General features: G+C 39.2%; 1 protein-coding gene across 3 annotated transcripts in view; it reads left to right on the top strand.

Moving 5' to 3' along the window:
* Positions 1-12660, top strand: part of ANTXR2 (ANTXR cell adhesion molecule 2) — a 164533-nt gene that overhangs the window by 13786 nt on the left and 138087 nt on the right. For 2 of the 3 annotated variants that reach the window (XM_060779346.2, XM_060779345.2), the window contains exons 3-6: positions 3540-3611; positions 10739-10820; positions 11886-11993; positions 12103-12171. In XM_060779346.2, the coding sequence (XP_060635329.2) occupies positions 3540-3611; positions 10739-10820; positions 11886-11993; positions 12103-12171 (331 nt within the window). Of the gene's footprint in view, positions 1-3539; positions 3612-8883; positions 8991-10738; positions 10821-11885; positions 11994-12102; positions 12172-12660 lie in introns of those variants that run through there. The other variant, XM_060779348.2, reaches the window with a different exon arrangement.

Raw genomic sequence — 12660 nt, 5'->3', positions numbered from 1 at the left:
ATGAAAGCCTTTGTCAATAACAACAACAACAACAACTATCTGATCCCAGATTACTGGATTTGAACTGGATTATAGTCTACACTGCCATGTAATTCAGTTCAAAGCAGATAATCTGGGATCCAAAACTGGATTATATGGCAAGTGTGGATCTAGCCTTAGTCCAATACTCAAACCACTACACCACAACGGTTCTCACATTTGTTCTTCTGTTGCAACATATGTGATTGTGGGTTGAAGGGATGTGTCTCTTATTTGCATTGTATGTGAAAAGAGTTTGATTTCTGGCTCAGACTTTTTGCAGTTTGTCTTTGCAAAACAATGAAAGAAGCAAGCAAGAAAGTAAACAAACAAAAACAAATGATATTTTTAAGAAGACTTGGGGATTGCTGAGAAGTCAAGGCTTTAGTATCTTATATGGCTCTTTGTTTTTCTCCAGTTCTATCCAAAGCAGAATCCATAATGCAATCTAAGCTAATATATGCATGATCTACTGCATCATCTTACTCTTCCTACAGTTGTATAGCTGCTGAAGGATATCATGTTGGTGATTTTTCACATAGGCTACACTCAGCCCTGGATACTCAGAGCGCAAGAGGAAGTATCCTCACAGACAGTGGAGTTAATTGTTTCCTACGGAAAATGTAATACAGTGAGCAATTGTGAGCTTGACCAGCTGGTGAAAAGTCATGTGAAATAGACAGGCATAATTGCATTTTGCTTGCATGTCTCTTCCCAAAACCAGATATAAGGAGAGAAATCTAGTAGAAGTCGTCTCCCCATGAATGTAAGCTATTGAAAAGAGTCTAATCAGCCATTCGAAAGAGGCCATGGCCCAGACTTACAGTTACTGGCAAGAGAGATATTTATCTCTTCCAAAAAAGATCTGATTGTCCATTCCAAAACCTTTCAGTCATCTTTTTATTTAAGCCAAGACTCCCTGCCCTTGTAAATCTTTTTTTAAAAATCATTGAATTGGCTGAAATAAAGTAGGTTGAACTGAATCATTTGACAAACGGTTCTTAACAGCTTATTAAGATTTCTTCCTTCTCGCCCTCCTTTTTTTCCCCTTAAGAGAAAGAGGACAGCTTAATGGTTGACAAAAGCTGTTCAGCGCAGCATATGGTGAAAACACAGACCAGGTTTCATTATAAGAATTAGATCATTCCGGTATGAGTTGTACATCTGTTTCCCATTTTGCTGAGTCTGAAAGATGTAGGTCTGCAGTAGCAACACAACACACATTTTATTTCCCCTTTTAAGAGGCTCAGGCTTTCAGTGGGGCCTTAAAAAGAAAGGAGTTGTGCCAATGATCTTTTTTATCTTCATTGGAGGAAATGAAGAAAAAAATTGATAAAAGTGAAAAGTATTTATTAGCAACAGTATCTCGCTTTAAAAAACAGGAAGAAGCTACTTAAAAGTGATGGTGCAGATTAGAAAAGAAGTCGTTTTCTAAGGTGCTATTGGATATTTTCTAATGCAAACTCTATTTTGTGCAAATCAATAAGCTAAATACAAAGTTGGGAGAGACTAGATGTTACTTGTTACAGAGCAGTGACTCCTGACTTTGAATGTTGCTGAACTTCATAAACATAATGGTTGCATGACCAGGTTTTTAGAAATTCTAGTCCCACAAATACACACACACACACACACACACTCACACACACGGGTTATCCAGAAAGTACAGGTACAAGATTTTTTAAAAACACAAAGAATGAATATATTTTAATAAAACTTACACGGATTGTAGCATAGGTATTACATGATTTTCCACATAATCATCATTCAGTTCAATTACATTTGTCATCCGTAGGACGAGTTTTTGATTCCTGTGTTATAGAAGTTTCCCTCTGTCTTTTTCAGTCAGTTTGTCACTTCAGTTTTCACCTCCTCGTTGTCAGAAAAGTGTTTTCCACCCAGGTGTTCCTTCAATTTAATGAACAGATGATAGTCATTGGGTGTGAGATCGGGATTGTGAGATGGGTGGCTTAAAACATCCCAACAAAATGAAATCAACAACTCTTGTGTTGCATGAGCGGTGTGCGGATGCGCATTGTCATGAAGGAGACAGACTCCCACCATCAGCATCCCACAACATTTGTTTTGGATGTCTCTGCAAAGTTTCTTCATGGTCGCACAATATATTTTGTACCCATTTTGTTGCATGGTGTCTTGACATTACATCCTCTCCATAAACTGAAACCATTTCACAATGAATCACAGAGGCATTCATGTTCTGAGCATTCAGGTAGTGTATTACAGCGTGAACTTTGCACTTAGGGGGAAATGGAATGAGGATGTTCATCTCTTTCACTACAATGCCAGTCGATGAGCTACTTCACTTCCGCTGGCTTCCCACTACACGTCAGTGATACAAACTTCTCCTGCGGAAATTCTGTGCAAGAGCTTCATGCCTTGCAATCTTACTTTCTGGATAAGCCTTGTGTGTGTGTATGTGACACACACCCACCCACACACAGGCATATGTACACACACACACACACACATATCAGCCAATGACCAGCATTAAAACATACATAAAAGATATGTACAGCATTAAAATACAAGTTTTAAAAGCAGGGTTCAGAAGCAATGTTGAATATGAGAGTTAAAATAGTGTTAAATATTTGTATATTTGAATAACAGTGGTAGAAGCTGAGATAAAATCATAGACTAACAGTGTCCTTAGTTCAATCAATGCTTTGGCGTCTTTAGTTCAAGACATTCCTCTCTGAACATTCCTATTTTAGTCAACCAGTTATTATTCCTGGGCTCCAACTCACCAAGTCCCACAGACAGTATAGCAGTGGAAACTTTGAAATTGCAGAATGTCATGCACGTATTCAGACCATTGAATGAGCTTGACTTGGACTTGTATGTCTGAGTTAAGGTGTGTCCAGTTTGTGCTGTTTTTTAAGTGGTTTTATTTCTGAAAAGCATACAGATAACAATGCATTATAATACAAACCTTGACATTCTATATGGTCCTGTTAATATAAATTAGAGGTGAAAAATCTTCCGTTCTCCAGATGTTTTGGACTACAACTCCCACAGCCATACTGGTTGAGGCTGAAAGAAACTGTAAGTCAAAACAGAGGAAGGACTTGAGGTTCCACAGTTGAGGGGTGGATACTACTTTGTTGTAGTTCCCTCTTCTGTCCACTCTCCATGTGAGCTTGTCTCATTATAGGAAGAGCTCCTGCCAATGAGAGCAGATACTATCACTGGTATGCAGAGAAATGGCCCAAGTTACACACAGGTAACATGAGTGGAAACAACATAGGCATATTCATTCTTCCAAAGATTTGAACTTCAGGGGAATGTCCTATGTTAGCTGAAATAAGAATAGCTGAGCAGGAATGCACACATTGGATGTCTTGATACTTCCTGTGTGGGTTTTGTGTTTATTTGGCTCCTGTCATAAAGGTCAAGAGGGAGAGGTCCTCAGGGTCTGGTTATGGCACAGTTCCATTCCAAATGAATGTGGGCGCAATGTTCTGAGACAGATGTTTTTCTTTCTCTCTTTGTCTTTAAACAAGCCCTCGGATGCGGTTATCCTTCATAGTGTTTGCCATGCAAGCAAAAGTCATCCTGCCGTTAACAGGAAATAGGTAAGTAAATTGCTACATTGCTTGTTTTTTGTTCTTAAATGGTAGGTAACAATTCTACAATAAGTTGTTTGAAGGGATAAACTGTATGCCTTACTGAGTACCCAATAGTATGATCTCCCCTTTCCTTTTCAAAGAGAGAGATAATTTTCCTGAAAGATTGATGGCCACATGGAGTTGGTGGTTTTCAAACTGGAAAATGAAGCCTCAGGTGGTATAGTTAATTGACTCATTCATGTGGGGGCATGAGAAAAGTCTTCCACTGGATGGTAAAACTTCTGGATGTCCCCTGGGCAACGTCCTTGCAGACGCCAATTCTCTCACACCAGAAGTGACTTGCAGTTTCTCAAGTCACTCCTGACATGAAAAAAACTCATTATTTTACAGATAATGGATCCAGTAGTTGGTGATGGGTTTCTTGTTGGCAGGGCAGTGAATCCCCTCCAAGTCTGAATCCAAATTGTAACGGAACTCTCCAAGGTGCTGAACCTGGATCCACCTATATGTTTAGCACTTTACATAGCTCTTTTAAGGTTTGACAGAAGGATGGATCGCAGTAAGTGCTCTTCTTATGGAGAACTTGCTAGCTGCTCTGTGGTGTTGTAAGTGTTATTAGAATAATGTAACCAAATCCATCAGTGCAATATAAATGTGGCCTAGCATAATACTAGTGGATCAACTAGGGCTAAGCCATGTATCGCCTTATGTTTGATTACCAGTCTGAACGACTTGAAGAAACAATTATTGAATAGGAAGGAAGATTTGGGCATGACAACTTTTTGGAACAAAAACGTGCCTTTCTGAACAACAAAAGTATGATAATTATTGCACGAGATTGGGAAGGAAGACTTGGGCATGATAACTTTTTGGAACAGAATTGCCTTTCTGAACAGCAGAAGTGTGAGATTCATGCACATATGCTGCACTGACAAGAGATGTTCTATTTGTAACCACTCAAAGCAACCAGACAGCCACCAAGTTCTCTTCAAGTAGTGCTCTCCCTCCCACCCCCACTTTTGTCTTTAATTCCCAATGAGTTTCCTAGACCTCCAAGGATTGGTCTGTTATGGTATCGTCCAGTTCCTATTAATTGGTGTTTTGTTTTTGTTTATATTTTTTTCCTTGTGTTGGCTTTATTTTGGTGTAAAAGATAAAAGTTTCCCCTGACATTAAGTCTAGTTGTGTCCAACTCTGAAGGGTGGTGCTCATCTCCATTTCTAAGCCAAAGAGCCGGCATTGTCTGTAGACACCTCCAAGGTCATGCGGCCAGCATGACTGCATGGAGCACCATTAGCTTTCCGCAAAAGTGATACCTATTGATCTACTCACATTTGCATGCTTTCAGATTGCTAAGTTGGCAGAAGCTGAGGCTAACAGTGGGAGCTCATCCCACTCCCTGGATTCAATCCACCAACTTTTTGGTCAGTAAGTTCAGGAGCTCAGCAGTATAACCCACTGTGTCACCTTTTGGTGTATAGATTTTAATTTATGGATAACCTTGGGCTGGCCATTATCTTAAGCTGGCTTCCAGCACAAGTTTATGAAGATGAACTGAGATGGAGGAGAGACATGTGTACTGCCTTGAACTCTTTGAAAGAAAAACAGGGGTTTTTTTTTGTTAATGGACATTAAGTCAACCTTGACTTACGGTGACCCCATGAATGGGAGACAGCCATCACTCTGTTATCACCAGCCTTGTCATAACTTCATTTAATGATATTTAATATATTTTTCTTGACTGTGACTGAATAATAAAGCTCTATGTTAAGTGTGCTAACCTTTTTGGCTGTGTCAAAATCATATCGCATGGCTTGGAGTTGAGCTGATATTCTTCTATTGCTGATTACATCACAGATGGCTGGTTCTGGGAAACCTGTGACACTTTGTGAACACACTTTCTGTGCTTTTGTGCTTGAAGAAAATATATTTAAACAGACAATGACATTAACTTAAAAAATTTAAAAAATACATTGTCCTGAATCCTGTTTGTTCATTCCTGATAGAATAGACACATCTAATACAGTGTGGAATCATGAGTGGAATCATGAGTCAATATGTAGGTAACTCCTGTTGATTCAATGGGTCTCCTTTAGTTGTGACTAACGATAGGATTCAAGCGATTAACAGATTAATTCTCAGACACTGTTTGTATAATTGAATGATGAACAAGTTCAAGAAGTCTTAAAGGATGTAGATAAGCTAAATTAATTCTCCGTGTCTTTTTTCATGGCAGAAGACACAAGGCAAATGAGTGTACATGCACTGATATTTTTAGGGAAAGAAACTGATTAACTGATCTGAAGAGGTGAAATTAGGGAGGTGGTTCACAAATTGAATGTGAACAAATTTTGGGGTCCAAAGGGCACCTCAGGAAGTTCTTTGAAAATTCAAATGTGGCATTGCCCATCTTTTAAGAAAAGCATGACAGATGTCCTGTGCACTAGAGGACTGGAAAATGATCAAGGTAATGCCAATTTTTAAAATATGGATATAGAAAATTTCAGAACAGTTAGTTCAATTACTCTTCTAACTAAAGTGTGGAAAGCTTTACTAAAGATAGATTTTTCAAGCATATAGCAGGGCATGTCTACTGTAATGAAGAGAGCCAGCATTGCTTGTTGCAAAGGTTACATTCTGTCTCACAAATCATTCAGATTTTTTTTAGTAATATCACCAAGCATGTGAACAAGATAGTCTGGTAGACTATGTTCACTTGGACTTTAAAAAAAATCTTGGCCATAAATACTTAGCAAAAGCTTGGGCAGGGTTGTATGGGGAGGAAAGCCCATTCTTTAGCCTGGACTGTACACCCAAGTCTTTGGTCTGGTCCAGTTCATTTTGTTCTATATTTACACAACAATGGGTTGAAAATCAGATAATTCTTTTCTTCTTGCCTATGGTAGATTAGCAAAAGGTATGCTAAAACTTGCAAAGAGTAATACAGTGTTCCCTCATTGCTTCGCGGTTCGCTGTTTCATGGCTTTTCAAAAAAAAAAAATTAAAATACAAGTAGTGAGGGAACACTGTATATAACAGACTTGAGAGCCCCATGCCAGTGGGGAAGCAGGGAGGGAGAAGGGTGGCTCCAGCAAGGGGAGGGGGAAGGAAGAGAGAGAGGGAGGGAGTGTTGTGGCTCACTTTGATCCTGAGCTTTCTGAGCCCAAGTTTCCTCAGGACGAGGAGTATGATGGGTTACAGATTTCTGAACATGTCCCTGTTATTGAGTCAGAGAGTGTTGATTCTGAAGAAGAGACGGCATTTCTGTTTCCCAGAGAAAGGAATGTTGTTTAAGATGAAGACAGTGAAACTTCACAGCTGCAGGTGGAGGAGTCAGCCCCATCGGCCTCTCGGTTCCCAGGGTGACAAGTCCCAGGATAATGAGTTATCTGGCCTTGAAGATGGTGGAGATTTGATTAGGGAGGACCATTTGCAATTAAGGGTACGCTGAAGTGCTCGTCTTGCCAATAAAAGGGAAGTTCGAGGTCAACATAATGCTTTCATGCTAGGGAAACATATTTAATGATCTGATTGAAGTCAATCCTTTGTCAGTGCAATGTTGCTTACACCCTGTTAACTTCTTTGGAATTACCTCAGCTTTGGGGAAAAGATTTTAGCTCTTTGGGACTTTGGTTTTGATTGTGGTTTTTGGGGACCTTATCATGCTGCCATGGACTCTTGTTTAACCAATACTAAAGGATTATTCTTCATGTTATTTGCCCTTAGATCTTGGAAACTTTGCCTCTGCATTTAAGACTCTGTTTTGGTTATTTAACTTTTGCAACTATATTTCTATGTTTTTGTTTTTGCTTTTTCATCAATAAACTACAAAACCTACATCTTTGGTGTGTGGTGGTATCTTGAGCAAGGTGAATCTATCCTGAGTTGTGACAGGGGGAAAGAGAAGAGGGAAAGAGAGAGAGAGAGAGAGAGGGGGAGGAGGAGAGAGGAGTGGGTGGAGCTATACTGCACATATACAGTATAATGTCCCTACACCGTGGTTTTTCATCCACGATAGGGGAGGGAACACTGTACACACCTCTAAATTCTCTGGAGTCAGTGGTGCAGGACCCCAATGAAAGTAGAAAAATGCAAATAAAGAAAACTCTATTTTTAACTGAAGAGAACACTTCTCTAGGAACATGTAGGTAATCCATCAGAACTCTATAGTCAACTTCCACGTGACATTGGCCATAATATCTCACTAGAGGACCTACAAATACCTAGAAAAATGTTTCTTCCTAGGAATCACCAGGTCATCTATCATGACTTCTGGAGGAACTGGGCCATAGAGTAGCACTGGAGGATCTAGATATAATAATCAAATCTGTGAATATTGAATACTACAAGTCATAGTTTTTCTCCTTCTACCAAATTTGCAGGAGATTTGAATGTTGAGGCAAGTTATTGTAATGATAGTGTTAAATTCTGGTCTGTGACTGAAACAGCACAGAGTATCAAACCTGCAAATGTGGAGGTCTGATTGTACAATCATATTCATAACAGACATTAGAACATATAATGTTAAGATCAATTTGAAAAGACAGTGTAGAAATAGTTCTTGCAATCTGGGGCAATCTTAATAGCATTATAGACCCTTGGTGAAGCAGTGTGCTGGACCTTGTCTATACAACCACAGGAAAAAATGTAAATTACCGGTAAAATCGACTTATATGTTACCATGTAATAGATCAGCAATGTCTTTTTCCTCACTTCATTTTCTTACACTTCTTCTAACCCTTCACCGCACAAATGGGATTTTTGGAACACAAACAGGGGAGGTTCTGCTTCCAATAATGAAAATGCACACTGTCAGCAATTGTCCCCAACCATTAATTGCCTTCCCCGAATCCGTTACAATATTCTGCTTCTATAACATAGTAAGCAATAAAAACAGTGAAATTTCTCTCATGAATGTAGTCATGCCAACTCTCTACTACAAGTCATAGTTTTTCTCCTTCTACCAAATTTTCAGGAGATTTGAAAGTTGAGGCGGGCGATTGGAAAAATAGTGCTGAATTCTGGTGTGTTCCTAAAACAGCACAGGGTTCCTATGATTGTGTGCCCTTGACAACTGTCCATGCATTAGAACAACACTGGACTAGAAGCAACTGTAAGAATTAAAGAAAACTGACCAGAGGGGGGGGGATCCTTTGTGGACCTTGGTGGATGATGAAACCCTTCCCCGTTGAGCTTTGGTGGATGACGAAACCCTAACCCCTCCCCTTCTTCCACCTCCCCCAGGCCAAAGTCTTCCATTCTGCATTTTGTCATGTTATCGAATATTGGTGGGCAGATGGTAACCTGCTCTCTTTTGCTGCTGAGTGAATTGGTTTCTGTTTTCCTTCCTTCCTTCCTATTCATTGGGACCCTCACTCGAAATAGGTTTGGAGGTGGCAGGAGTTGCTGGGAGGTCTTGGTTGTATGCTGGATAACTAAAACTGAACTGATTGTACGAGAGCTATTTTTTGCGCCGTGAAATCTGTTTCAGAAAACTGGAACTCGATTTGTCGTTTGTTTCTTGGCAGCAGAACTGCCGGAGCCTGTGGACATGCTGCCACTCATTCCTGGCAAGCACAAAGTGTCTGCTTTGTAATCTGCATTCGTACATAATCAGTTTCAAGTTGTTTTCAATAGACGCCGAGTGTAAAATATTTTGGATTAAACAGATTGCATTGACTTTACGTAACTTGCTCAGCTGCCATCTATAGCACACAGCATGTCTTCCGTTGCGACCAGGACTGCCAGTACGGATATAAAGTGCTTTATGCAAGCATTTCGAGTTTACCTTTTAAATAGGGTGGAGGGTGTTAGTTAACAGAGTTTTTTTTTTAATTGAGTTGAACTGAGATGAAATATATTGACATTTTAGAACAGAACTTTTGTATTCACAATAAAAAAAAACCCCAGAAAAATGCATATTTATGAAAAGGCTTCCTTTGTATCAGTTGATATTTTTCTAGTTTGTGGGAGGTACATTTCTGATGTCATTATTTGGATTTGTAGAGCCATTTTATATAATGGTATCCCATGTTTCTATCTGATAAACACATTCATAGGCTGGATGAGAGCTTCTTGTTTAGCACAATGGTGGCTGATAACTCTGAGGTTGGTGAAGTGATGAACAATTATGCAATTCTTTACTAAATGTCTTCTTGAATGAAGCAACAAGTGTTTTTTTTTTAGTAATTTTCTTCCTGCTGTGAGAAAGTCTTCAAAATCCACATGATGTTTACTCTTTACTCTGTAAAGAAATCACACATGGTAGTTTTGTACATAAAATAGCATGTCCTGTTTCCTTTCTATGAATAAATATTCTGCTGTCTATGCAAAACAATGATATGCAAATTTTATATAGAATTGGTCTCTAGTATCAGTATTTTTTGCATAGGAAACATCATTCATTACTTCATATATTGAATTTGCTGTTTTCAATGCTGATCCACGTGTGATTTTTACATTTTCTTATAGAACAGTGTTTTCTGTACAGAAAAATAATTATTCTGTACAAAATATTTTTTCTGTGCAGAAAAAACCTTTTTCTCTATGCAGAACATTCTATTTTCTACCGAAAGTAAAAATGAGAAAATTTTTCACAGAACAAACCCTGAACTTTAAAGATTGTTGTTAGTCCGGGATTCTACATTTTCACATTTTCTTTTATATTCCCCCATCCCAGTGAGAATCTACTCTTGTTTAGCTCTGTAGTTTAAGGAGGTATCCATGGTGCTATGGGTGAGCTGAGGTTCAGCATTTTGGACTGCTTCTTAAAAACAAGAGTGCATTCATTGCTCCACTGACATGAAAGACACCAGTCACCATTGGTGCAGACTGAGAAGGGCAGAGGAGCCATTTTTCAGTGGTTAGTTTGGATTGTGGAGTCTAATCTGTTTCTACAGTACGTGGGCTTAGAATGAACAGCAGTGGTAAGCACATGCTACAACTCAGGAATCAGATATAGCTAGCAAATCAAATATTTCAACTGAATTCAGTGGAGCTGGAGGCAACACTCAGACCAACAAGAGACTGCTGAGACACACCAGTTCTTCTCAGAATCCTACATTGTAGACACATTAAATATTGCTGCTTTTTATGATATTCAGTTACCTTTTCCTTTGTTTTCTTATTCTCAGGGCACAAATTGAGAGAGGACTGGAAGAGTTGCGCAATGTGAAGCCAGGAGGTGAAACGTACATGCATGAAGGAATAAAAGAAGTATGTTTTGTCTCCCACCTACTTTTAAATCAGTGGTTCTCAACCTTTTTTGACCAGGGTCCACTTTGACCAGGAACCACCCTCCAACACTAGTACCAAAAGGGTTATAAATCAGTTTTTGGTCAACTTTAGATTTGGTTAGGCTATTTGGGATGCTGATTCAGAAAACTGCATTGGATAGATCACATCAGCTCTAGTTTCTGATACAGAACACATGCCGTCCAGTAGTCGCCATCTGCCCTCCCACAAAAAAGTTATATTTAATCATGTAGAGCTGATGTGATAGTAGTAATCATTGTGGGTAATCAGTTTCTCCCCTTCTGACATTGCCATTGCGTCAACACTATAAGAGGGTTTCACATGACTAGTTGTTCTCATTGCAGCATGGTTTTGAGGCAATGGTGTATAATGGTGAGGCTATGGACCATAATTTCATTCTTGCAGACCAGTGGTGGTCCATGGATCACAGGTTGGGAACCACTGTTTTAAATAAATGAATTGCAATATTTGTTACTGTCCAAGGTACCTCACATGCCTCACCCAGATATGACATTTCAGTCAGTCCTCCACATTTGCTGGTTTAGGGGTGCAGAACCCCATGAACATAAAAAAGTGAATAGGAGACTTGGAGTTTTTTTTACTTGTAAGAACATCTCTCTAGAAATCTCTAGGTCATCCAGTCTAACTCTATGGTCAGCTTCCACCAGGAGCTGGCCATAGAATTGCAGTTGAGGACCTAAAGATTTTGAAAAAGGTGCTTGTTTATTGATCTGTATGTCATCCAGTGTGACTGTATTGTCAGCCCCACTAGCATTATTTTAGCCTCAGCTTGAAAATTACAAAGCTTATTGCCAATAATGAATACTTTTTTTTTACAACTACTTATTACCATTTAAATATTTCTTCCCTTCTCCCTTGCCATAGTCTTGGGTTTGAAAAAGTTACTTTTTGATGACAACTCCAAGAATACGCTTGCTTGGGCATTTGGGGAGTTATACTCCAAATACTGAAGAGATGTCCCCTGTCAAGACAATTGTAGTAACCCACAATCTTGTTTTTTTTTAGGCCAATAGACAAATTGAAACAGCAGGAGGCTCGAAGTCTAATAGCATCATCATTGCTCTAACAGATGGGAAGTTAGAAGGCTATATACCACAGTATGCCGAGAAACAGGTAAATGTTAAATTGCGGCAATGCCTCTTGTTAAGTTCTGTTGTGGAACATATCATTTATAGCAGTTGCATGCAATCTTCTTTTCTTTCTCATTCTTTCTCTGGGATAGGCAGCTATATCCAGAAGTTTAGGAGCAAGAGTTTACTGTGTTGGTGTCCTCAATTTTAACCAAGAACAGGTAAGAGATTTTTATGTGGATTTTTTAATTCTACTATAGCAGCAGAATTGGCAATTGATATGCAGTTCAGCATGTTTCCAAACTTTGTTGTGTACATACTTTGCATTTGCCAAAATGTGGCCCAGAGAGTACTTATGGTCCCTAGACCCTCACATTTTGGCCCTGAATTCCCCAGTCAGTCCTATATTGACTACACTTTTTAAAGGGTTTTGTGTAACTTCCACAAAACCATGAAGAGCTCCCAAGTCCCCAAACACATCAAAATATATGGAAACAACACACCACACTGTTGCAAGTATCCCAAGACCCTGTACTACTCCCAAATGCTATGGTGTCACTTTCTATTACAATATTGAGAGACAAGGAAGAAAATAGAGGTGTTTGAGTTGTTATGCTAGTTGGGATGCTTCTGTAAGAGGTCAAGCAGTGAAAACTTTCTTACATTTGATAAACACAATGGAATGAAGCATCAGATCCTGAGGCAGGAGA

Source organism: Anolis sagrei, chromosome 5, assembly GCF_037176765.1.
Source record: "Anolis sagrei isolate rAnoSag1 chromosome 5, rAnoSag1.mat, whole genome shotgun sequence".
NCBI classification, from domain to species: Eukaryota; Metazoa; Chordata; class Lepidosauria; order Squamata; family Dactyloidae; genus Anolis; species Anolis sagrei.
Note: the sequence above shows the minus strand (reverse complement) of the source record. Positions and strands in the feature narration are given on the sequence as shown.